Here is a 25982-nt window from a genome sequence, read left to right on the forward strand (position 1 = left end):
ATCCAATGCCTTGCCTCCTTCGTTGGAGCCTCTGTAGGCCCTTTGCCAGCTCCAGTATCCCGCCTCTGGGACATCGGCTCCAAGGAGCAAAGACTCCCTCTCCCGGGCGGATGCAGGACAAGAACTACATTACCCTGAAGGCTATGCTCCGTGGAATGGCCGTGAGCGCCGATCTGATGACGTCACAGAAAACGGGGCGTTACTGGCTCGCGTTGTCAGCGGCGGGACTTCCTGTGTCGCCAGGGAGGCCGTTTGTTCGTGATGGGGCGGTTGTGTCTCTATCTTAGGTGACTTCTACCCAGGTCGTCGGGACGGAGCGGGGAGGACAGCCAGGAGGGCCCACCTGCGCCTTTGTACGACCTGGGAGAGGGTCAGCTAAGCCCGCTGGACTCGCCGGTCTGCGGCGCCCTCACGTGGCCCTACGCTCCCCGCGGTGCGATGGCGGCGCTGGTGACCCCGGCGCAGGTGAGTGGACGGTGCGCCAGGCCACGCCCGCTCGGGCCCCACCCACGTGGCCGAGGCGCGCTGCTGTGCAGGATGGTGGTGTCCTGTGAGTCGTCACCTTGTCCTCCCCAGGGCATTGTTTGTCGGAGCCTCGGGATGGGGTCGCTTGTGCTCCGGGTGGGAATCCAGGTTAGGGGCTTCACGCGGAGGGTCCCATTTCTGTCAGTCAGTGGGACGCTGTGTGGTAGGGAGAGATGTGGCTTCTCGAATCCCCCTGACCCCATACCGCTGGCGTGGAAGGACCCGCAGGGAGAAGCGCAGGCCGCACAGTCCGGAGGCCTTTCTGTGTGTTGCGGCCCTGCCCCTTCCCGAGGCTAGGACCTTGAGCAGCTTTCCCTGCTGTTCTTGGTTATGTTTTGTTTTGTTTTTCTTGGCTGCGTGGTGAGGCATGCGGGATCCTAGTTCCCTGACCAGGGATGGAACCCGTGCCCCCTGCATTGGGAGCGCGGAGTCTTAACCACTGGACTGCCAGGGAAGTCCCTGTCCTTGGCTTTTATGCTAAAGTTCCTCCAACTGGGTTGAGGGAACTAGAAAAACCACAAAGGTGACGTGTATCCCCCCGAGTCCAGCACGGTGCAGGGAGCGTCACTCTGGCTCTCTTTCCACGGAGGTGCCTCCTGAGCCTTTGTTGATCTTAGAGGCTCATCCCTGGGGGAAGCTGACCCTTGGGCTTCCCAGCTGTGTAACCTCTACAAAGATAAGGGCTGGGGTGGGGAAGAGGCAGGAGTAGCCTGCAGCAGCTTGGGGATTGCAGCCCTACTAGGACAGAAAAGGTGTCAGGACAGGCAGGGCACCCAGAAGGCCAAGGAATTTGTCTTCCAGTTTACAGCCAGTGGAACTGGCTTCCCACTGAAACTGTTTTCCTGTTTGAGGTTCAGTTACATATGGTAAGTGGCGATAGTGTGCAGGAGTGTGGTGTCCCTTTGGACACAAAAACACAAGAGGTCCTGGGTAACTCCATAGCCGTGGCCCTGAGTACCCTCATCATAGTCCTGATTGCTGTCAGGCCTTGTCTTATTTGTTAAATTCCCATTCACTTGGCTCCTTCCTCACTTTATTTCAGACTCACTCCAGTGTGCTGTCCTGAAAGAGGCTTTCCGTGGTGCCCTGTCAAAAGCAGACTGTGACCTCTTGTCTTCTCGCTCTATTTTCTTTATTTTTTATTTTTAAAATGTATTTATTTTATTTTTGGCTGTGTTGGGTCTTCGTTGCTGCATGCAGGCTCTCTCTAGTTGCGGCCAGCGGAGGCTACTCTTCCTTGGGTTGTGCGGGCTTCTCGTTGCGGTGGCTTCTCTTGTTGTGGAGCACGGGCTGTAGGTGCGCGGGCTTCAGTAGTTGTGGCTCACAGGCTCAGTAGTTGTGGCGCACAGGCTTAGTTGCTCCGCAGCACGTGGGATCTTCCCGGACCAGGGCTCAAACCCCTCTCCCCTGCATTGGCAGGCGGATTCTTAACCACTGCACCACCGGGGAAACTCTATTTTCTTGACTTTGGAATCTTTGGGTCCCTCTGACGTTGTCTTGCTCATTTATATTGTTGCTTGTTTAGCATCTCTTTCCAGCCCTAGCCATGAGTGCCTGTTGCTGCTCTCTGCCAAGACCTAGAACAGCCTGGGCTTGTAAAGGGTACTCAATAAATGGTTAAATGAATGAATGGGTCTCCCACTCAGGTGCTCCCATCACACTTATAATAAGTACAACCTCCTGCACTGTGGCCCACAGGCCTGTACTGGATCTGCCCCATGACTTCCTCCATGCTTCTTCCTCTTCCCTCTTCTCTTACTCACCGCACTCAGCCAGGAGGTCCTGAACTTGCAAAATTCCTGCCCAATTTGCAGCTTTTCCCCTTGCATTTTCCTTTGTCTGGGGCCCTGTTCCCAGATCTCTGTAGGGCTGCCACTCCCCACTCTTCCTGTGCATCACTGTCACCTCTTAGGACAGTCTTTTCCTGGCTGTTTTTATTTTAAACAGTTTTTTTTTTAATAGCTTAATAAATGGCATACCCAGCTTTATCTAGTTTCTTTTTTTTTTTTTTAGAAATTCACGTTCTTTTATTTATTTATTTATTTATTTATGACTGTGTTGAGTCTTCGTTTCTGTGCGAGGGCTTTCTCTAGTTGCGGCAAGTGGGGACCACTCTTCATCGCGGTGCGCGGGCCTCTCACCATCGTGGCCTCTCTTGTTGCGGAGCACAGGCTCCAGACGCGCAGGCTCAGTAATTGTGGCTCACGGGCCCAGTTGCTCCGTGGCATGTGGGATCTTCCCAGACCAGGGCTCGAACCCGCGTCCCCTGCATTGGCAGGCAGATTCTCAACCACCATATTGCGCCACCAGGGAAGCCCGCAATATGTACTTTTAATGTCGTGGCTCGATAAAGGCTTCATTGTCATTCCAAGCTGATTCTTGATACAGTGATTCATAACTTCTCTAAAAATTAAAATTTCAATGCAACACTGTGTTAAAGAGACTCTAAATAGATTTCTTAAAATATTTCCCTGAAATATACTTTACATAAGACAGATTTCACTAACATTAGATTAAGTAAAAAGGGGAAAAAAAGAATTAAACATGGCACAAGTGTGCATGAAAACTAATGCTCCTCAGCCAGTCTTCATGTCTTAGGAGCCATAAATAGAATGCTTAAAACCAACAAACAATTTCACACTCTGTGGCAGCCATCTGTGATTGATTGTAAACTTTGGTTTATTTTTATTTGAGTTCTCATTGTACAGCAAGCATGAAAAAAAGAAAGAGTGGAGTCCATGTGGGGATGAACTGTCAGTCGGTCTGTCTTTAATCTGGCATGATGAGACACCTGGTCAGTCAGGCCTGCTTTGATAGAGTTTGTTACAGACTGCCTTATGTTTTCCTCTGTCAAATTATCACCCAGGGGCTTCAATACCTGTTCCCATAGTGTTTCAGCAATCTGATCAATCATTGTTCCAATTTCTCTGAACTCCCCAGAGTATGTAACATATGCCCAAGTACAAAGAGACGTCAGTGCTAACCCCATGACAAGGTTACACAGACGGCTATAGAGTTTAGGCCAACGAAGCCAGTCAGTCCTGAGATTATATACATAGCAAACATGACTGCAAACAGTGTGGCAGGGGTACGAGCAGCATAGAAGATATTTTTGCCATCATTGTGCTTTATAAAATTTACATAGGTTTCTTCTATTTCAGCCTCAAGCTGGTCCAGATAATGATGGTAGAATTCATCTCCACCCATTTTTTTTACTGAACGAAACTGTTTAATCGCCACTTCCTTGAGATCCAGGTGTTTTCTCTTCCAGATCTGAAGGTGCAATGTAAGACTTGTCCCCACCGCCTACCTGCTCCATACTTTCTCTCTTACTCCTGCTACTGCAGCAAAATTATTAACTTCAGCTGTTGCCTGAAGCATGGACTTTTTACATAAATTTTAATGTAAGCCTTAAAGTATTCTACAAGATCTCTACAAGTGACTTTAGATCCACTTATCTCTTTTGCTACCAAATTTTCTGGGGCAAGTAGCACTGGAACCAGATTTCAAAGCTCTCGTTTAAACTCTTCATCAATATCTTTCAATCTCCCATCAAAACTAGGATTAGTTGCAACTTTAAGACTAGGATGTGGCAAAAGGAAGCAACCAAGATTTGAGAAACAATTGTGAATGTGCTTCCTTACATTCTGTAGCTCTTCAGGTTGATTTTGTTTCACCTGAAATCTCTTTTCAAGGAATTGGTTTCCACCTTCCAAACCATATGAATGTTCATAAGGATAACTCCAGTTTCGAATCAAAAGCATTAACGTCTGAAATGGTTTCTCGTAGATTTCTTTCATTGCAAGTCTGCCATATTCTATAAATAATTGCAAGTGTTGAAGATCATCTTCTTGAATATTTTGAGACAAATTATATACCTGGAGAGAGCTAGTCATAGTGCTCAGAGCAAACACTGTTGCACAATCTCTGATAGTTGACTGGCACCCTGGGTATCCATTAACAGCACAGCCACTTTTGTTCATTCCAGACATATGCCTGTTGTTTCTCTTTCGCAACCAACTCGCCATGTAAGGCCAGTCAGTGGTTCATTGTTTCCACCAATCCAACTCTGAGAATCCTTGTTATACATATATCTAAGCATGAAGTCCAGTAGAAATGATTTCCCTTTACAAAAAGCTCCTGCTTCACTACTATGTGAAGATCTCATATGTGCTCCTGTAGCAATATCTGCTCCAAAGCTTCTTCATCAAGCTCAAAATTACGGTCATCTTCATGTGCAAGAAAAATCTGTACTGGACATGGTTTCTTCATAACCTCATCAGAGTTTACTAGGTCGTCATCTTCATAATTCTCACCTAGGAGGGTCGTGGACGAGGCGTGGTTAACCCGGGTGTTTGGGTCGCTGGTTCGCCGCCGGCGCCACAGCCCCTCGTGCAGCTGCTGCCTCCGCACTGCCTCGCCCCCCCCCCCCACCTTTTTTGTTTTTTTTTTTTTTGCCATGCAACATGGCTTGTAGGATCTTAGTTCCCTGACCAGCTATTGAGTCTGAGGCCTCAGCAGTGAAAGCGTGGAGTCCTAACCACTGAACCACCAGGGAATTCCCCCACTTCTTTTCCTTAAATTTGAGGTTGTGGTTGATTTTCCAGAGCTGCCTGGGCCTCAGGCCTCTGGCTGTGACATGGAGGTGACGATGGCATTTACCTTGTGGGCTGTGGATTAGTGAAAGTCACAAAATACACTGAACACTTAACTGGGCCAGGCACTCCACAGCATCTGGTGGGGGAACATTTTCTCTTTAGTTCTAAGAATTGGCATAGTGGAAATGATTGTTGTATTGATGTGGAAATTGATGCTTGGAGAAATGATGGGATGTCGTCCTCCCCATGATCACACTGCCAGCAAGTGTCAGATTTCCTATATATATATATAAATTTATTTATTTATTTTTGGCTGTGTTGGGTCTTCGTTGCTGTGTGTGGGCTTTCTCTAGTTCTGGCGAGCAGGAGCTACTCTTCACTGCGGTGCGTGGGCTTCTCATTGCTGTGGCTTCTCTTTGTTGCGGAGCATGGGCCCTAGAGCACACGGGCTTCAGTAGTTGTGGCATGCGGGCTCAGTAATTGTGGCTCACGGGCTCTAGAGCACAGGCTCAGTAGTTGTGGCACTCGGGCTTAGTTGCTCCGTGGCGTGTGGGATCTTCCCTGTCCAGGGCTCGAACCCGTGTCCTCTCCATTGGCAGACGGATTCTTAACCACTGTGCCACCCGGGAAGTCCCGAGTGTCAGATTTAAGAGTATTCATTCAAACCCCAGAAATCTGGCTCCAGAGCGAGGGATCTTTAGTCATTTTACCGCAGCGTGTGAAGCCCTCAGCCTGGGGCAGGTGCACCGTGAGGACCAGGGAGGCTCAGCACCTGTCACTTTGCTGTTACCATTGTTGGAATTATCATCATGATCATTTTTCCCAGAGCACACACCATCTGCCCCCAGTCCTTATGGAACACCATTGTCTGTGTCATCTCCAGTGGCTTCCTTCACGGGAGGCTTTTCTCTCAGCCACAGTTGTGTTATATGCAGAAGCTGCTTCCACCTCCCCCTTGAGCCCAGCACAGAACTCGGCGATCAGCAGGCCTCGGTGGTTCAGGCCTGGGTCTCTCTGCATCTTCACCAGCAACAGAGTGACAGGGTTGATCCTATCCAAGTGCACAAGCCCAACACCACTACCTGTGTTTGACTCTCCAGGTATTGGTGACCTTCAAGGATGTGGCCGTGACCTTTACCCGGGAGGAGTGGGGACAGCTTGATCTGGATCAGAGGACCCTGTACCAAGAGGTGATGCTGGAGATCTGTGGGCTCCTGGTCTCACTGGGTAAGTGCTCAGCTCTCACACCTGTGGGGGACCCCACCCTCCTTGTTTCCGGGCTGATCAAGGTCACAGGAGTCACCTTTCCTCCTCCCCACAGGCCCTGCATTTTTCTGGTCGCTTCTCCTCCTGCCTGGTCTCCCTGTGTCTGTAGCAGTGATCGGTGGGATAGAAACAATGTCCTTCTGAACACCAGCCCTCATCCCAGTGCCCAGCACCCTCGGGCCTCAGTTTGAGGTCCTTGTTGCAGATTCCACAGGAGGGAAGCTGACTGGCCCAGCCTGGTGGGGTCAGATGTCCCCACAGCCCAGTTAGCAGGGCTGTTCTCAGACGAGTGGGTGAGTCAGGGAGACCCCTACATGGCACTTGTCATCAGTGCCACCCAGGGATATTCCTAAACAGCACAATCTTGGTTCAAAGGCCCCTGGTGTCTATGTCATCATCACATGTTTTCTGAGGCCTGGGCCGTGATCCTCCCCTGGGCAGGAGATCATTTAGAAGGTGCACAGGAATGTCATGGAATGCCACAGGTGGACACCCTGCAAAAGCCAGTCCTTTTACCTTCTCTGTCTGGCACGCTGATTGTTGTCAAGAGAAAGTCTCAGATCAGTGTGAGTGAGTATTCCATGGCCCCCTTTGTGGCTAATTTTTCTGTTCAACAGAGGGGCCAGCCTCTAGCTCACAGCCCTGAGTCTTCTACATGAACTTGCTAGGACCTTAATGCCACTATTTTGACTTCAGCGTTGTGGGGTTTTTTTGGTTTTTTTGGTTTTTATTGGAGTATTCCCAGGGTCCCGTGGCTGTGTGTGAAAGTGGCATGCCCCTGCGTGGGGCTGGCTTCCACTGATGAAGTTCAAGGGAAGTGGTGTTGTGTAGACAGACAGCACCACCCTCTACAGCAGTTGCAGCCCAGGAGTGGTGTTTGTACCGTTGGATTCCCAGTCACAAATCAACATTTTCTTTACTTTGGGAGCCGCTACATTCATGGTCTTGTTCCTGTCATGAAGTCCCAGGTAGGATGGAAAGGTTTCATTCTCCTCATCAAAACACCTGCGTCCTGTTTTTTTCTCCATCCACAGGGCATCCAGTTCCCAAACCGGAGTTGATCCGCTTGCTGGAGCATGGGCAGGAGCTGTGGACGGGAACAAGAGGCCTCCCACGTAGCACGTGCCCAGGTAGGAGCCAATAGCTGCTGGGCAGGTGGGTTCACAGCAACCTTGAGAATGCATGGGGACTAGTGCCTCTGAGCTGCTGTGTGAAACCCCCTTTGTGGGGTCTGGTGGTTTCTCTCACATCAAAGTATAGTGTGCATCAGCTGGCCAGCTTGGGACCAAACCATTATTTAGAGACCCAGGCACCTTCTTCTTTTTTTTTTTTTTTAATTTTTAATTTTCTCTTTTTTTTTTTATTGAAGTACAGTTGACTTACAATTTGTGCTAATTTCTGCTGTACAGCAAAATGACTCAGTTATACACATATATAATTCTTTTTTTATATCCTTTTCCATTATGGTTTATCACAGGATATTGAATATAGTTCCCTGTGCTATACAGTAGGACCTTGTTGTTTATTCATCCTATATATAATAGTTCGCATCTGCTAATCCAAAACTCCCACTCCTTCCCTCCCCACCCACCCTCCTCCTTGACAAACACAAGTCTGTTCTCTATGTCTGTGAGTCTGTTTCTGTTTCATAGGTAGGTTCATTTGTGTCATATTTTAGATTCCACATGTAAGTGACATCATATGGTATTTGTCTTTCTCTTTCTGACTTACTTCATTTAGTATGATAATCTCTAGTTGCATCTAGAGACCAGGCACCTTCTGACGTCAACGTATAGCTCTAAGGTTGGTCCAGCATAATCCAGCTGGTGGAGGGGAAACGGCAAGGGATAGGGGACAGGTCACACCCAGATGCACACATACTTTACTCCCCTGTATCCCACAGGCAAGAACTAGGCATTTGGCCGCAGCTGGGTGCTCAGGACTGGAGAGTGTGGTTTTGTTCTGGGCCCAAGGAGAAGAGCCAGTGGGCTTGGTTTGTATGACCTCTGTCTACTCTACTCACCCTGCTCTCAGGAAGTCAGAGCGAGGCTAGTTTGTATGTGAGTGGGTTGTTTGAAGGTATAATGAGATAATGCAGCAAACTGCTTAGTACAGTGCCTGGTCTATAGAGAGGGTCGAGTAAGGTCAGTTCTTACCGTATCCATGTAATTGTATTAATCATAGTGAGTGGTGGTATCACGCATTTTTCCTGGACTTCTAGACTCAGAGGAAAAGGGGCCTTTCTTCCCCTTGAAGTTATGATCTACGCTATACTCTCTATGGAACTCTTTCCCACCTTCTCCATCCATTTATCCATCCTCCTGTTTGTCCACAGGACACTCAGAAGCAGCCCCTTGCGCTGTACCTTCCTGCCCCTCTTGCCCTTAAGAACACCAAATGGATGTCTGGGGTTTTCAGCCCCACATCTGTGCTGCTGACTGTAGCTTGAATAATCCACAGTGAGTCACGGTCTCTCCTCTCTGTCGGTCCTTCAGGCTTCTCAGCCCGCTTGTAAGTGTCTTTGGCCAGCCCCACCAGCGATGCTCTGTTCCACACACCACCCCGCCCCCCATTTCCTTATTCCCAGATCTCCACTTTCGTGTCTCAGAGACCCCTCAAGCTTGTCATGCCTTAGAAGACCCCCAGGATCCTGCCCACTCCTGCCCCGTGCCCCGTTCTGAGAATGTCCTGCCATCTAAGCAGATTGGAAGATTAGCAACACCTCAGCCAGCGTCTTTCTCCATCAAACCAACGTCTGTCCATCCCCAGGCCTGCCCGTTTGAGATTATCCGTGTGTCCTGAGTCCATCACCAGCACCCTAGTTCAAGCTCTCGTCGTCTTTTTTTTTTATAATAAATTTATTTATTTTATTTTATTTCATTTATTTTTGGCTGCATTGGGTCTTCGTTGCTGTGCGCAGGCTTTCTCTACTTACAGAGAGCGGGGACTACTCTTCGTTGTGGTGCGTGGGCTTCTCATTTGTGGTGGCGGAGCACGGGCTCTAGGTGCACGGGCTTCAGTAGTTGCAGCACGTGGGCTCATGGGCTCTAGAGCGCAGGCTCAGTAGTTGTGGCACACGGGCTGAGTTGCTCCGCGGCATGTGGGATCTTCCGTGACCAGGGATCGAACCCGTGTCCTCCGCATTGGCAGGCGGATTCTTAATCACTGTGCCACCATGGAAATCCCTCTCGTCATTTTTTTTTTTTAATAAATTTATTTATTTTATTTATTTATTTTTGGATCTGTTGGGTCTTCATTGCTACACGTGAGCTTTCTCTAGTTGTGGCGAGCGGGGGCTACTCTTCGTTGCAGTGCACGGGCTTCTCATTGTGGTGGCTTCTCTCGTGGAGCACGGGCTCTAGGCTCACGGGCTTCAGTAGTTGCGGCACGTGGGCTCAGTAGTTGCAGCTCACGGGCTCTAGAGCACAGGCTTCCCAGACCAGGGATCAAGCCCATGTCCCCTGCATTGGCAGGCGGATTCTTAACCACTGCGCCACCAGGGAAGCCCACAACTCTTGAAAGAGTTGTCTCATTTTGGAAATGATGGACAGTTGTCCTGTGGTGTATGTGGGGGATGAGTTCCAGTGCTCCCGTAGATGCCAACATCCGTGGATGCTGAGGTCCCTTATGGTGGGCCGTCCCCCTCCATATGCACGGTTCCACATCTGCAGATTCAGTCAACTGCAGATTATGTAGTATTTTGATCCATGGTTGGTTGATCCCATGGATGCAGAACCCACAGATACAAAGGGCTGAAATCGTGTATAAGTGGACCTATGGGTTTTAGACCCGTGTTATTCAAGGATTGACTCTATATATTTGACTTCCATACCTTCTGTTTTTAAAATCTACTTAATTTTTTTATATGGGAAGTATACAGTGATACATATAAATCCTTCAAGTTCAGTTTCACTTTTTCTTTTTTCAATTTTTAAAAAAATTTTATTGCAGTATAGTTGATTTAGAATGTTGTGTTAATTTCTGCTGTACAGCAAAGTGATTCAGTTATACATATGTATACATTCTTTTCATATTCTTTTCCATTATGGTTTATCACAGGATATTGAATATAGTTCCCTGTGCTATACAGTGGGACCTTGTTTTTTATCCATCCTATATGTAATTGTTTGCATCTGCTAATCCCAAACTCCCAATCCATCCCTCCCCACCAACCCCCTTGGCAACCACAAGTCTGCTCTCTATACCTGTGAGTCTGTTTCTGTTTTGTAGGTAAGTTCATTTGTGTCATTGTGTCATTTTTTTTAGATTACACATATAAGTGATCTCATATGGTATTTGTCTTTCTCTGAGTTACTTCGCTTAGTATGACAATCTCTAGATCCATCCATGTTGCTGCAAATGGCATTATTTCATTCTTTTTCATGGCTGAGTAATATTCCATTGTATGTATGTACCACATCTTCTTTATCCATTCCTCTGTCAATGGACATTTAGGTTGTTTCCATGTCTTGGCTATTGTAAATAGTGCTGCTGTGAACATAGGGGTGCATGTAGCTTTTCAAATTAGAGTTTTGTCTGGATATATGCCCAGGAGTGGGAAATCAGCTTTACTTTTTACATATATATAAACTGAGGTATCCTCCACCTCACCCAAAATTTAGACTATTTCCAGTTCTGTGGCAGGTTCCTGGTGCCCCATCCTTGTCAATAGCTTGTCCTACAGTGGTACCCACTGTTTACACTCTATCACCGTGGATAGGTTTTATTGTTCTTTTTCTTTTGGGTGAGGGGGTGCCTCAAACAACAGAAATTTATTGTCTCAGTTCTAGAGGCTGGGTGTCCGCAGGGTTGGTTTCTACTGAGGCCACTCTCTTTGGCCTGTAGAATAAGATGGCTTGTTCTTGCTGATGGCATTGCTGTCATCCTAATTGCCCAGTACAACAATAAGAATAATAACATTAGACTTCTTCAGAGAATCAGAGCCAAAAGGAGATAAATCAGAGTTTTTTTTTGTTTTTTTTTTTTAATGCTAATGGACAATTTTTTTTTTTTTTTTTTTTTTTTTTTATGGCTGTGCTGGGTCTTCGTTTCTGTGCCAGGGCTCTCTCCAGTTGCGGCAAGTGGGGGCCACTCCTCATCGTGGTGCGTGGGCCTCTCACCATCGCGGCCTCTCCCATTGCGGAGCACAGGCTCCAGACGCGCAGGCTCAGCAGTTGTGGCCCACGGGACTAGTTGCTCCGCGGCATGTGGGATCCTCCCAGACCAGGGCTCGAACCCGTGTCCCCTGCACCGGCAGGCAGACTCTCAACCACTGCGCCACCAGGGAAGCCCAAATCAGAGTTTTATTCTATTGATTAGGCTTCGTGTGATTATGAGGGCTAAGCGATTTCAAAATCTTCAGGGCAGGCCAGTAAGCTGGAAGAGTAGATGCTTGCAGTCCTGAGTCTGGAGGCAGAATCCCTTCCCTCCCAGGGCATCTCAGTCTTTTCTCTTAAGGACATTGATTTTTTTTTTTTTTTAAGTTTATTTATTTATTTATTTTTCTGGCTGCGTTGGGTCTTCGTTGCTCCGTGCGGGCTTTCTTTAGTTGCGGTGAGCGGGGGCTACTCTTCATTGCGGTGCGTGGGCTTCTCATTGTGGTGGCTTCTCTTGTTGCGGAGCACAGGCTCTAGGCGCGCGGGCTTCAGTAGCTGCACCATGTGGGCTCAGTAGTTGAGGCACACGGACTTCAGTATTTGTGGCTCGCGGGCTCTAGAACGCAGGCTCAGTCGTTGTGGCGCACGGGCTTAGTTGCACTGCAGCATGTGGGATCCTCCCAGACCAGGGCTCGAACATGTATTCCCTGCATTGGCAGGTGGATTCTTAACCCCTGCACCACCAGGGAAGTCCCAAGGCCATTGATTGATCGGATGAGGCCCACCCACATTAAGAAGGGTAACCTGCCTTTCTCAAAGTTTGATGATTCCAGTGTCAGTCATATCTAAAAAGTACCTCACAGCAACATCCAGAATGGTGTTTGACCAAACAGCTCAGCACCGTAGCCAAGCCAAGTTGACATATAAAATTAACCACCACACATACTCGCACTGCGTCAAGAACTGTACTGAGAGCTTTACAGGCATTTTCTTATTTAACCCTCATGACACCCGGAGAAACTGAGAGTCCTCTAGTCTCTTAGGTGAGGAAATTATGACTTAAAGAAGAAAGGAGGAGGTTTCCCTGGTGGCTCAGTGGTTAAGAATCTGCCTGCCAATGCAGGGGACACGGGTTCGAGCCCTGGTCCGGGAAGATCCCACATGCCGCGGAGCAACTACTGAGCCTGCGCTCTAGAGCCTGCGTGCCACAACTACTGAAGCCCGCACACCTAGAGCCCGTGCTCCGCAACAAGAGAAGCCACCGCAATGAGAAGCCCGCACACCACAACGAAGAGTAGCCCCCGCTCGCCGCAACTAGAGAAAGCCCGCGTGCAGCAAAGAAGACCCAACGCAAGCAAAAATAAATAAATAAAATACATAAATTTAAAGAAAAAAAAAAGAAGAAAGGAGGGACTTCCCTGACGGTCTAGTGGTTAGGGCTGTGCCCCTCCACTGCAGGGGGCACAGGTTTGACCCCTCGTCAGGGAACTAAGATCCCACAAGCCGCACCTCAAAGTGAGGCATTGTGGCTCCAGAGCTCTCCCTGCTAACACCACTCTAATGCTTCTCAACAGGGCAGAAACTCGTCTTTTATACCGTTTGACTTTGTGTGTCCCACTACCCCTTTTCTTCTGAGATTTTTATTCTCTTCTTACTGTAACCGCCCCTTCAGGCTTGCCTTCACCAGGCTTCTGGTGCCATTTTCTTCTTGTAACTCTGTTTTTTTGCTGCGCTGTGTGGCTTGTGGGATCTTAGTTCCCTGACCAGGGATCAAACCCAGGCCCCCTGCAGTGGAAGCACGGAGTCCTAACCATTGGACCTCCAAGGAAGTCCCTCTTTTTTTTTTTTTTTTTAATTTAAACAGTATTTTCAGTGTTTTATTTATCAACCACTTATATAGCACTTATTACATCCCAGGCCATTTTCTAGGCACTTTTTTCTTTTTTAATTGAAATATAGTTGATTTACAATGTTGTGTTTCAGGTGTATAGTAAAGTGATTCAGTTATATATATACATATATCCATTCATTTTCAGATCCTTTTCCCTTATAGGTTATGTTGAGTATAGTTCACTGTGCTATACAGTAGGTCCCTGTTGTTTACTTTATATATAGTAGTGTGTATCTGCTAATCCCAAACTCCTAATTTATCTTTCCCTCCCCCCAGCCTTTCCCCTTTAGTAACCGTAAGTTTGTTTTCTATGTCTGTGAGTCTGTTTCTGTTTTGTAAATACGTTCATTTGTATCATTTTTTTTTAGATTCCACATATAAGTGATATCCTATGATATTTATCTTTCTCTGACTCACTTCACTTAGTATGATGATCTCCAGGTCCATCCAGGTTGCTGCAAATGACATGATTTCCTTCTTTTTTATGGCTGAGTAATAGTACCTTTTCTTCTTATAACTCTTAAGCACTCTCCAAGGGTGAATCTACCCACGCTTATTCCTTCCGTTTCAACCCAGTACCCCATCCTTCTTTCTTTCTGGCAACTCTGACGTCTGCATTAGGACCCAGCTCATGGGACATCTCCCAGGGAAGATGACCTTTTTCTTCCCAGTCTTGCTAGGTGCCACTTCCCCACACTCTCACAGAACCAAGACATCAATCCTTGAGGCAGATGCTCTCCAGACAGTATTATTGAAACTGTCCTCCCTCCCCTACTCCAAATCCTCTGTCTCCTGGTCCGGCCTGCTGTCCAGATTTTCCCTTTAATGGTGTCAGGGTACAAGGGTCATAAAAAGTAACTGGAAATCTAGGATACATTGACGTAAAAACATAGCAGATATCAGAGGTGCTGCTTTCATCCTCATTTGTTCACTGAAGTGTTGCTTCTGTTTCTTCTGTGTTGCATCACCGAAAGTCCCCCTTTGTGTATTGGATTCTTTTCAGGTGACAGAGCAAAACGTCAGACCAGAGAGCCGGTTTTGTCTGAAGGAGCCTTGCTCCAGGGAAGCCTGACTCTGGGATCTTCAAGGGACTGCAGGTCGAGGCAAGCCAGGGATCCGGAAGGGCTTTTGGAAGTGCAGAAAGGTCAGCTGAGGCCAGAGACAGACGCTCACAAGGCGACCCATCCTGGGAAAACGAGCCTTGAAGATGATGGTTTGGAGGCGGATGATGGTGTGCACTCCAGGGCGTTCCAGGAGAGAGTCTCTGAGGGAGATGTTCTCTGTGAGCGTGACCCACAGGGACCAGGAAAAGGCCCCCTGATTCATAACCTCTACAAGTGCAAGCAGTGCGGGAAGTGTTTTAACAGGAAGTGGTACCTTGTTCGACATCAGCGGATTCACACTGGAATGAAGCCCTATGAATGCAACGCGTGTGGGAAAGCCTTCAGCCAGAGCTCAACCCTGACCCGGCACTACGTCATCCACACCGGGGAGACACCGTACAAGTGTGCCGAGTGCGGGAAGGCCTTCAAACGCAGGTCGTACCTCCTGCAGCACCAGCCGATCCACACCGGGGAGAAGCCCTATGAGTGCGGCCAGTGTCGAAAGGCCTTCACCCACCGCTCTACTTTTATTCGCCACAATAGGACCCACACTGGAGAAAAACCCTTCGAATGCAAAGAATGTGAGAAATCATTTAGCAACAGAGCACACCTCATCCAGCACTACATCATCCACACTGGAGAGAAGCCCTACGATTGCACAGAGTGTGGGAAGGCCTTCAGGTGCAGCTCAGAACTCCTGCAGCACCAGCGGATTCACACGGGGGAGAAGCCCTACGAGTGTGCCCAGTGTGGGAAGGCCTTTCACCGGAGCACGTACCTCATCCAGCACTCTGTCATCCACACCGGGGAGACGCCGTACAAGTGCGCCGAGTGTGGGAAGGCCTTCAAACGCAGGTCACACCTCCTGCAGCACCAGCGGGTTCATACTTGAGAAAAAGGCCTTCACCGCTGCTCCTCTTTTGTCTTTCATGAGGGGATCCACGCTGGAGGGAAGAACCCTTTGAGTGCAGAGAATTCTGGGAAGGTTTTTTGTCTGCTTTTCAAATGCACAAGAGGTCACGTGGGAGAAGACGCCTTGTGAATGCAGTGGAAATGTCAGAAGACTTCGGCCCCTGCTCATCGTTCAGAGGATTCATTCTGTGGAGAAACTCAGCGCGAGAAGCCATGCCACCCGTGGGTCCGTCCACTTCTGTCAACATCAGAGAACATACCGGGAAAAGACGTTCTGAATATAACCAGAAGGACGCTCCTCAGCCGAAAGAAAAGACTCGTCCTCGCCACCTGAGAATGTGTAATGAAGAGGAACCACGTAATTATTGCCGTGAGAAAACCTCCTGTGACAGGTCACCACTAGTCACATAGAGTCATATTGGAACTTGACGGAGCTTGAGCTTTCCCTGTGAGGAAGCACAGAGGAGACAGACTCAGGGGTCGTTGTGCGCTTATAACAACCTTCAGCCACAGGGCTCCCCCTTGGTTTGCACTTAAGCCATCTCAGCATTATGTTAAAAAGAAAACTAACAAGGGAATTCCCTGCGGAGTCCCAGTGGTTAGGACTCTGCGCTTTCACTGCAGGAGGACCTGGCTTTGATCCCTGGTCGGGGAACTAAGATCCCGCAAGCCCCACGGTGCGGCCAATAAAGAAAAAAGAAAATAACAAAGAGGTGGAGGGGATAGAGACAAAGGCTATAAACGGAAAAAACAAATGCTTTCGGAAACTCTTTCAGACTTTCTTGCCAAGCCTGTTGCAGTTTTTCATCAGTTCTGCTTTTTGGTGGGGCAATGTTTGAGGGAGAAAAGGACCCCAGCCCTTTGTTTTTATGTGTTCACCACTGTCTTGTGTCAGGAAAGTTGGATGTTGAGGGCAGCTCCACCAACATTTGTTGGAAGGCTTTGTTCTGAACATCTCTAGCCATTGGCATAATTCTTTGTGAGAAATATGAGGGCTTGAGTCATGAGCTACTTGAACTTGTAAGAAATTAGAATACCGAAAATAACATCACACAATACTTGTATTTTATATCTAAGGAGAGAATGGTCCACATAGGGATCACCACATTAAAGTGTGCACCCCTAAAGACGTTGAATTTTTTTTTTATAGGTAAACTCCTGTTCATCTGGTTTTAAATGCCTGATACTATCTCTCACTCTTTCTTCTTCTTCTTCTTCTTTTTTTTTTTTAGTTTAAAAAGAAGTACGTTTATTAGTATATGCACACAGTTTGCAGAATAGAAACAGTTAGGATATTTAGGGAAATTCACTCTAAAATTCAACAAACCTCAGTGAAAATACGTTGTATTTGTTTAATGGCAGACAGGTAATTACTTGAGTCTATTAACTGGCTGCATTTTCAGTCTTCAATAGGTTCTTTTTTTATTTTAATTTTTTATTTATTTTATTTTTGGCCATGTTGGGTCTTCATTGCTGTGTGCGGGCTTTTCTCTGGTTGCGGTGAACAGGGGCTACTCTTCGTTGTGGTGCGCAGGCTCCTCATTGCGGTGGCTTCTCTTGTTGTGGAGCACGGACTCTAGGCACGCGGGCTCAGTAGTTGTGGTGCACAGGCTTAGTTGCTCCCCGGCATGTGGGATCTTCCCAGACCAGGGCTCAAACCCGTGTCCCCTGCGTTGGCAGGTGGATTCTTAACCACTGCACCACCAGGGAAGCCCTCAATAGGTTCTTTGAAAAGATGTTTAGCAAGGTGGAAGATAACTTGATCCATGTCACTTAGAGGCTTTATTTATCTATTTTTTAAAATTTTATTGGAGTTGTGTTTCAGGTGTACAGCAAAGTGATTCAGTTATACATATACTCGTTCTTTTTCAGATTATTTTCCCTTATATGTTATTACAAAATATTGAGTATAGTTCCCTGTTCTGTACCGTAGGCTGTTGTTGGTTATCTGTTTTATATATAGTAGTGTGTATATGTCAATCCCAATCTCCCAATTTATCCCTACACCCCCCCCCCCCAATTCTCACTCTTGATTCCATTCTACGTGGGTTTTTTCTTTTTCTTTTTTTAAATCATTCATTCATTCACTTCGATATTTATTGGATGCCAGAATCACTGTTCTGGGCACTTGAAAGGCATCACTGAACAAAACAGGTTGAAAAAAGAAACAGTCTTGCCCTGCAGAGTTTACATGAGCAGCGTAATAAACAATAAATTGTATAAAATACTAGAAGGTCATAAGCGTTACTGAAGGGAAAAAATGGAGCAGTGTGAGTTGAATGAAACACACCAATCTGTGAGGGGATAAGAACACGTCATAATTTTAAATAGAATGGTTAAAGTGGGGCCTTTTCTCAAAGCTGATGTTTATGCAAAAACTTGGGAAGAGAAGAAGGTGCTAGCTATGTGGGTATTTGGAGAAAGTTCTCTCCATGTAGAGGGACCGTCCAGTTCAAGGGATTTACGGCTGGGACATAACCTGGAATATTCGAGGCACATCAAGGAGGTGATGGAGCTGAATCAGTGATGAAGAGAGGGAATAGTAGGAGATTAATTCAGAAAGGAAATTGGGAGTCCAATTGCAGTCAAACGCTGCATAACACTGTTAGGGTCTTGGCTTTGAATGAGATGGGGAGACATTGGAGGATTTGAAGCAGAGGAATGGCTTGATCTGCCATGTCTTTGAAGGGTCACACCGGCTGATGTATTGAACGTGGCTTGTCGGAGGGTTTGTTTTCTTTATTGTCTCTGACAGCAAGGTGCTCATCCTGTATGGCTGTGGCCTTCTGAGGTGAGTCCTAGTTCTTTCCTCTTTCCGCTGTTTCAGCCTCTTTAACCCTGTGGAAAGGACTGGACATTTCCAAGTCCCCCTCTGCAGCTTTCTAGCGGTTGAATTATAGGTAAAACCAGTAAAATAAAACACACATCCAAGTTAAATTCATGATAAAGGAGAAGGATCCTCCTTGTCCGATCTTATAAATGTTTGTGTGAAGTTGTTTTTTTGTTTTTACAGAGTAAAGTGCCAGGTATTTTAACAGGTGAGTCCAGATGTATACATGCAGGTCTAGTGTTTGTGTGGGTTTCACAGTTGCCACCATGGACTTACTCCCTTGTGCTGGCATTGGATATGAGTACTTGAAATTTGTCCTGAGATTTTTTTTTTTTTCCTTTGAGGCTAGTTTTCAAGCTACACAAGATAATCAGTATTAACTGAAATAATGTGAAAAAATGTGCCATACAGGGGCTTCCCTGGTGGTGCAGTGGTTAAGAATCCGCCTGCCAGTGCAGGGGACACAGGTTCAAGCCCTGGTCCAGGAGGATCCCACATACCGCAGAGTGACTAAGCCCGTGCACCACAACTACTGAGCCTGTGCTGTAGAGCCCGAGAGCCACAACTACTGAGCCCGCGTGCCTAGAGCCTGTGTTCCACAACAAGAGAAACCACCGCAATGAGAAGCCCGCGCACTACAACGAAGAGCAGCCCCCGCTCACCACAACTAGAGAAAGCCCACACGCAGCAACGAAGACCCAATGCAGCCAAAAAGAAATTAAAAAAAAAAAAATGTGCTGTACAGAAAAATATAAAATGATAATTTTCCTCACTCGGGGCCTTCTTCAGAGCCCTTTTTTTTTTTTTTTTTTTTGGCTGCACTGGGTGTTCATTGCAACGTGCAGCCTTCTCTAGTTGTGGCGTGTGGACTTAGTTGCCCTGCTGAATGTGGGCTCTTAGTTCCCCCACCAGGGATCAAACCTGCATCCCCTGTATTGGAAGGCAGATTCTTAGCCACTGGGCCATCAGGAAAGTCCCTTCAGAGCCTTTTTTTTTTTTTTTTTTGGCTGCGTTGGGTCTTCGTTGCTGCGTGTGGGTTTCCTCTAATTGTGGCACATGGGCTCAGTAGTTGTGGCTCGTGGGCTGTAGAGCACACGCTCAGTAGTTGTGGCACAGGGGCTTAGCTGCTCCTTGGCGTGTGGGATCTTCCCAGACCAGGGCTCAAACCTGTGTCCCCTGCATTGGCAGGCGGATTCTTAACCACTGCGCCACCAGGGAAGCCTGTCATTTGTTTTGAATCTCAAAATTTCCCAGATTTGAGTCCATGGGAGTTCCCTTATGCTGGTTTGTCCCATTTTCATGTCACCATCACATTTTGTGCACTTAGCTCTGATATAAAAGATATTACAGTTTCATCCTGCAAATTTCCTTTCTCTGCCAGGAATCAGTCTTTTCTCTAAGGAGATTTTCTTCTTGGTTGAGAAAGGTATTGAGAAATCAAGAACTGGGTCTTGGATGTGCTCAAGGACATAGGTGAACCGCTGCTTCCGGGTCTTCTTTGACTACACTGCATTTAGGTTCACAAACACTACCCATGCCATGGCAAGATCCAAGCCATTAACTAAAGTTCAGGAAGTGTTTTAAACTTTTTCAATGTAAAGTTTATTTGAGGGGAATACACGAACATCAACTGTACAATCTGATGACTGATAAATGCATTTATCCATGAAAAAACTTCCCAATTTGGTATAGAACAATTCTATGATGATGAAAAATGCCCACTTGCCTGATTCCGTGAGTCTCTGAGAGTCATTCACTTTCTGATTTTTTTCAATGTTGTTGTTTTGCCTATTCTTTCATTGGCATCTAAATTTAGCCTGTACTGGGGAATTCCCTGGCAGTCCAGTGGTTAGGACTGGGTGCTTTCACTGCTAAGGTTCAATCCCTGGTCGGGGAACTAAGATCCCACAAGTTCTGCAGAGTGGAAAAAAAAAAAAAAATTTAGCCTGTACTAGTTTTATGAAATAGAAGTATTTTATTGGAAATGTTAAATATATTTATCAGTTTTAATTAAGGTTTTTATTGATACTTTTCCTGGGTTTTTAAATTAATTACCCAGGCATAACAAAATTATGCATACCATCTAGTCAGTTCATGGCTGTCCTTGTGTACACATACTTTGGTCTCCTTATTCAGGAACATGGTTTGCACCTTCATCTTACAGCGTTAGGCATCTCTTCCTGTGGGCCTTGCACTAAAGGATTCTATTTTGGGTTTTCCTCACAGCCTCCCCATGAAGCAGGTGCCTGACAGGCATCATTTTCCATAAGAGGAAATCGAGGCTCAGGGAGATAAATGTACTTGCTGAAAGGCAGGGAACTGATGAGCAGCTGAACCAAGCTGGAGACCCAGTTTGGCTGTACGTGGTGTTTGTGCTGTATAACCATAAAGCTATGTCACATGGCTCCAGAATGGGCCAAGATCTGGCACGATGGTGACCATGATGATGATGGTGATGGTGATGACAATGACGTTGATGATGGCAGCTGGAATTGTAACCATCAACAGACCCATTCATTAGGGAGCACCAGGTGCTGCCCTATGCACTTTTCATACATTAACCAATAGACCCTCCTACAGCCCTGAGCAGTAGCTACAACATTATCCTATTTTACCACGGAGGAAATTGACACACAAACAGCTCATTGACTACCACAGGGTCACACAGCGCATAAGCAGTGAAGCTGGAATTTGACGCATCATTCGGCCTCCAGAACTGGATTCTTGGGTGCTACACAAAGGAGGAAAGGACATGCAGCAGGAAGGGGAAAGTACAGGTGAGGGGGTAGTGGGATAGGGAGAATTTAATGGGATAACAGAGGGAGCCTATGGGGGGGGGGATAATTTGGTGATTCCCAGATGTTAGCAGTTCACGAACCACTAAAAAATTTTTTTTAACTAGAAAGCTCACACAGATTTGGTTAAAAAAAGGACATTTCACACCCACATTTCAAAAAATAAAGGACTTTTACTGGGAAAGAAGGCAGAGGATAGCATCTCACAATGGAGGGGCATCTTCTAATGTAAGTTGAGCTTAATGAGAGACTTACTGCATTAGCTGTATTTTCCTGACTTTGAGAGCACGGGGGTGTCAGAATTAAACGTGTGGTAATCGACAGTGCCTGGAACAGGCCTGACATGTGCTCAGTGTCAGTGGACATTAGTGATGGCCATTGATACCAGTGCTTTCAATTTAAATGGATGTACCTTTTATTTAACTTAAGTAGATTTATTCCAAGAGGGAAACATGCATTACTCTGGTAAATTGGAAAACCAGTTTGATTGGCTACAAATGGAGACTTGCCCTCAAAACACAAAAATGAAATTGAAATAATGAAATCAAGTCCCAGGGAGCTCATGCTGCCTTCTAAAGCCTGTGAGTATAAAATTGTTCTCTCATAAAAAAGGGAAATTATTCACAGTCAGAGGAGTATCAACAACCAAGCACGAATGGAGACTTCCTTTTGAAAACGTTAAGGCAGAAAAAAGGGAAAACGTTCGTCTTCTCAGTGTGTCCATCATGGCATGTGAAGAGGGTAATTATAATCCAGGCAAACAATCAGAAATATAATACATGTTAGCAGAAAGAAAAAAAAAATCCAATTGACCGTGCGTCCACTGCCGGGGGCCCGGGTTCGATCCCTGGTCAGGGAGCTAAGATCCCCAACCCACGCTGTGCGGCCACAACAAACATACAAACAAACAAAATCCAATTGAATAGTAACATACAAGGATAAGTAGACGATGTTAAAATAGCTTTTACAAATATCCTACATTTGTTCTTGGAAGTCTACAAAAGAAAGGTCTTGATAAAGGTAATCCATGTACCTCAGTCTGAGCAATCAACACTTTATTTTATTTTTTCATATTTATATATTTATTTAAGTCCCCACACACAGTTCTTTATGTCAGAGAAAAAAATGCAGTAGAAAAGATGACTTAGGAAAAATGCTCTTTGTTTTTGGTTAAGGGTAAGGATTATTTAAAAACACAAAGGTGGGACTTCCCTGGTGGCACAGTGGTTAAGAATCCACCTGCCAATGCAGGGGACAAAGGTTCGATCCCCGGGAAGATCCTACATGCCGCGGAGCAACTAAGCCTGTGTGCCACAAGTACTGAGCCTGCACTCTAGAGCCCGGTAGCCACAACTACTCAGCCCTCACGCCTCCAGTCCGTGCTCCGCAACAAGAGAAGCCACCGCAATGAGAAGCCTGCGCGCCGCAAGGAAGAGTAGCCCCTGCTCTCCACAGCTAGAAATAGCCCCCGCACAGCAACGAAGACCCAATGCAGCCAAAAATAAATTAATTTATAAAAAGAAATTAAAGAAATAAAAACACAAAGGTCATTAACCAAAGAAAAGAAATTAATTGAAGCTTAATCAAAATTAAAGCTTTACTTTTCAAGAGATAGTTAAGAAAGTGAAAACTCAAGTCACAACCTAGAGAAAGATATTTGTAAGAACTATCTCTGAAAAATGACTGTGATTCTCAATATGTAAATGGTTCTTATAACAATAACGAAAAATAACGCAATTCAAAATATTCGCAAAACTTCTGAAGGCATGTGTCACCAAAGAAGTATAAATGGTAAATAAGAAAATGAAAATATGCTTCTCCTTATTACTCAGCATTGTAAACACATTTTAAAGCCACAGTGAGGGACTACTACATACTCATTGGAATGACTAAAATTCAAGCACTGACAATTTCAAATTAATGAAGAGATGAAACAGCTACAACTCATATATTTCTTGAGGGAACACAAATTGATAAATAACTTTAGAAAATACTGTTGTACTCTCTTGTAATGCTATACATACACATATCATACGACACGGTAATCTCAATTGTAGGATATCCTTAAGAAAAATTAAGTCTTATGACTCAGGAATACTTCGGTGGAAATATTCACAGTAACAGCAGCTTTATTCATAAAAGCCAAAAAACAATATAACGTTTGTGATTTTACTTTTTTTTCCCCCCGTCATGTGTTAAAATATCTAAACTAGTACCAAGACAGAGTGGCTCATGCTATGACCCAAATCTGAATGCTGAAACTTACTTCAATATCTATTTCTTGCAAATATCTGGCTCTTTCAGGAGCAGATACCTAAGGCCAGCCAATCAGAATATGCCTGGTCAGCTTTAGTTTTTCACAACCTTGTTCCAAAACTTCCCTGTGCCCCACATAAAGAAAATTAACCTTGCTATGACCAATCAGCTATTGCCTAGTATGAATTCCTTGTTCTCAAGTATTTTTGTCTATGTAATCTGTGCATTCTGAATAGCTCTTCAGAGCTCCTCTCTATTTTCTAGACCGGATGCTTTCTAGTTCATGAGTCACTACGTAAAAGCAAACTATATCCCAAAATTAAAGTCTGTGAAATTTTAACACATGTATTAAGTTTTTTTTTCATAATTGTATAGGTTTGCATGGTCTGAATTTTTAAAACTTATTTATTTTTGGCTGCTTTGGGTCTTCATTGCTGCACGCGGGCTTTTCTCTAGTTGCGGCGAGCAGGAGCTACTCTTCGTTATGGTGCTCAGGCTTCTCATTGCGGTGGCTTCTCTTGTTGCGGAGCACGGGCTCTAGGTGCGTGGGCTTCAGTAGTTGTGGCACGTGGGCTCAGTAGTTGTGGCTCCCGGGCTCTAGAGAGCAGGCTCAGTAGTTGTGGTGCATGGGCTTAGTTGCTCTGCGGCATTGAATTTTTTTAATTCAATTTTACATTCATATCTTGAAATCTTTCTTTGCTTCTTTTTTTTCATGCTTTTGGCAGGTATAGCAGTGCTACTTAGAGATATCTGACATGTTTTCTTATTGATACACTGGTTTATGTAGTGCATGTATCAATAGAAAGTATTTTTTGCACAAAGGGGCAGAGGTTTAAAGTAACTGCATAATGCTAAACACTTCTGCAAAGTAATTTTAATAGATACCCAATGGCTGTTTGTGATATTTACTAATTTCTTTAGTTTTACCAACATTTGGTAATGTCATACTTCCTTAGGCTCATCAGTCTGATTGGTTTCATTTTCATTTTCCTAATGGAAAATAAGACTATTTTTTAAAAAATGTTGTTTGCTTTCATAACTCTAATCTGAAGTGGCATAGAAGAATTTTGCCTTCTCAGGTTTTAAATCTTTCATTTGCAGTACTTATCGAATTTATTATTTATATATTAAATCTTTAATAATTTATAGATGTCTCAATATCTTCCTAAGTGTTTTCTTGTCATTTCAATTTTTACGTTTTTTTTAAAGAAGTCTGCTATTATCATATAGTTTGTGTATATGCTGTGATAATTTTTATATTTGCTTTGAGAAGTCCTGCAAGGCATGCCAAATTAATAGTGTTGTGAAATGTGAAATAAAAAGGAGTCACTTCTGTCAAGGGATTTTTTTTTTAATTATATATTTATTTATTTATGGCTGCATTGGGTCTTCGTTGCTGTGCGCGGGCTTTCTCTAGTTGCGGCGAGCGGAGGCTACTCTTCGTTGTGGTGCACGGGCTTCTCATTGCGGTGGCTTCTCTTGCTGTGGAGCACGGGCTCTAGGTGCGCGGGCTTCAGTAGTTGTGGCACGTGGGCTTCAGTAGTTGTGGCTCCCGGGCTCTAGAGCGCAGGCTCAGTAGTTGTGGCGCACGGGTTTAGTTGCTCAGCGGCATGTGGGATCTTCCCGGACCAGGGCTCGAACCCGCGTCCCCTGCATTGGCAGGTGGATTCTTAACCACTGCGCCACAAGGGAAGTCCCCTGTCAAGAGATTTTTAACATGGAGCTGGGAGGCTATTAATTAGTGGACCTCCTGCACTTCCCCATCTTGTGAAACCATGAACTTTTGATCTGGGTGAACCTGCAAATATTCCAAGGATTCTGCCAGAACACCTGCAACTTGTCACACTAATGGACTATTACTTCCCTGTAGTGATAGCCTTAGCACTCAGTCCTGTTCGGCCGAGACTAGCTTCTGCCTCCAACTCCAATTAAAATCCTTTGTAATGCAAACCTCTCTTTGTCTTTAAAAGCTCCTTACTTTTATTCCCCAGCCCACCCCCGCGCCCCACCCCCACCCATCCCCCCCCACCCCAGTGAAAAATTGTCTTCCACGAAACCGGTCCCCGGTGCCAAAAGTGTTGGGGGCCGATGTCCTAGCCCGACATCTTTTTTGTTGCTACTTAAATGTGTGCCCCGAATTGCAATTCTTTGATCCCAAGGTAACGCGTTGTGCTTGATTATTGCCTCTCAGGTTAATTTAGGTTGACAGTATCCACTATACAGTTATGTTTTCTAATTTCATGTATTTTTTTTAGCCAATAATCAACATACTTTATTGCACATAATTCCCTTTTTTATTCCAAAATCTTATTAACTTGGTTTTTCCTATTTGAAAATACTTCCAAGGTTTTCATAAAAAACAAAAACAACAAATAAGGACTCTGGCTACTCTCAGTCTTTACACAACTGGAATGCTTTTTTTCTAATCTTGTATCAACTTTTATGTTGAGAAATGAGAGTTAAATAAGAATTTTAAAAAGATTATACATACAGGGTTTGATGGGTCTGCTTTGATGTGTTGTTCTTCCCGCACGGACTTGGCCCATTATTGTCCCGGAGTTTGGGGGAGGGTCTCCTCCGCACCCGACTCGGTGGACCGAGGGGAACTACATTACCCAGGAGACTGTGTGCGGACCGGCCTTGTTCTCCACACCAGTGAAGGCCCCGAACAGGGGCTCTTCCAGGATTGTGAACTAGGAGTGGGCGGGAC

The 25982-nt window shown here is 45.6% G+C and overlaps 1 protein-coding gene and 1 pseudogene across 1 annotated transcript; one reads left to right on the plus strand and one right to left on the minus strand.

The window, feature by feature from the left end:
• The first annotated feature begins 229 nt into the window (after positions 1-229).
• LOC118885182 (zinc finger protein 550-like) lies at positions 230-16801 on the plus strand. Its single transcript, XM_036833623.1, has 4 exons — positions 230-465; positions 6224-6350; positions 7424-7519; positions 14380-16801. The coding sequence occupies exons 1-4, from the start codon at positions 439-441 to the stop codon at positions 15369-15371; spliced, it is 1242 nt and encodes a 413-aa protein (XP_036689518.1). The 5' UTR covers positions 230-438; the 3' UTR covers positions 15372-16801.
• On the minus strand, positions 3161-4532 carry LOC118884737 (annotated as a pseudogene).
• Positions 16802-25982: the final 9181 nt, after the last annotated feature.

Source organism: Balaenoptera musculus, chromosome 19 (genome assembly GCF_009873245.2).
Source record: "Balaenoptera musculus isolate JJ_BM4_2016_0621 chromosome 19, mBalMus1.pri.v3, whole genome shotgun sequence".
NCBI classification, from domain to species: domain Eukaryota; kingdom Metazoa; phylum Chordata; class Mammalia; order Artiodactyla; family Balaenopteridae; genus Balaenoptera; species Balaenoptera musculus.

What these genes read in the sequence shown, in the direction of transcription:
- LOC118885182 (XM_036833623.1), top strand. Translation starts at nt 439, where the DNA reads ATGGCGGCGCTGGTGACCCCGGCGCAG. An exon ending in CGCTGGTGACCCCGGCGCAG is followed by an intron (nt 466 to 6,223) that starts GTGAGTGGACGG and finishes TTGACTCTCCAG; the next exon opens with GTATTGGTGACCTTCAAGGA. An exon ending in CCCACGTAGCACGTGCCCAG is followed by an intron (nt 7,520 to 14,379) that starts GTAGGAGCCAAT and finishes GATTCTTTTCAG; the next exon opens with GTGACAGAGCAAAACGTCAG.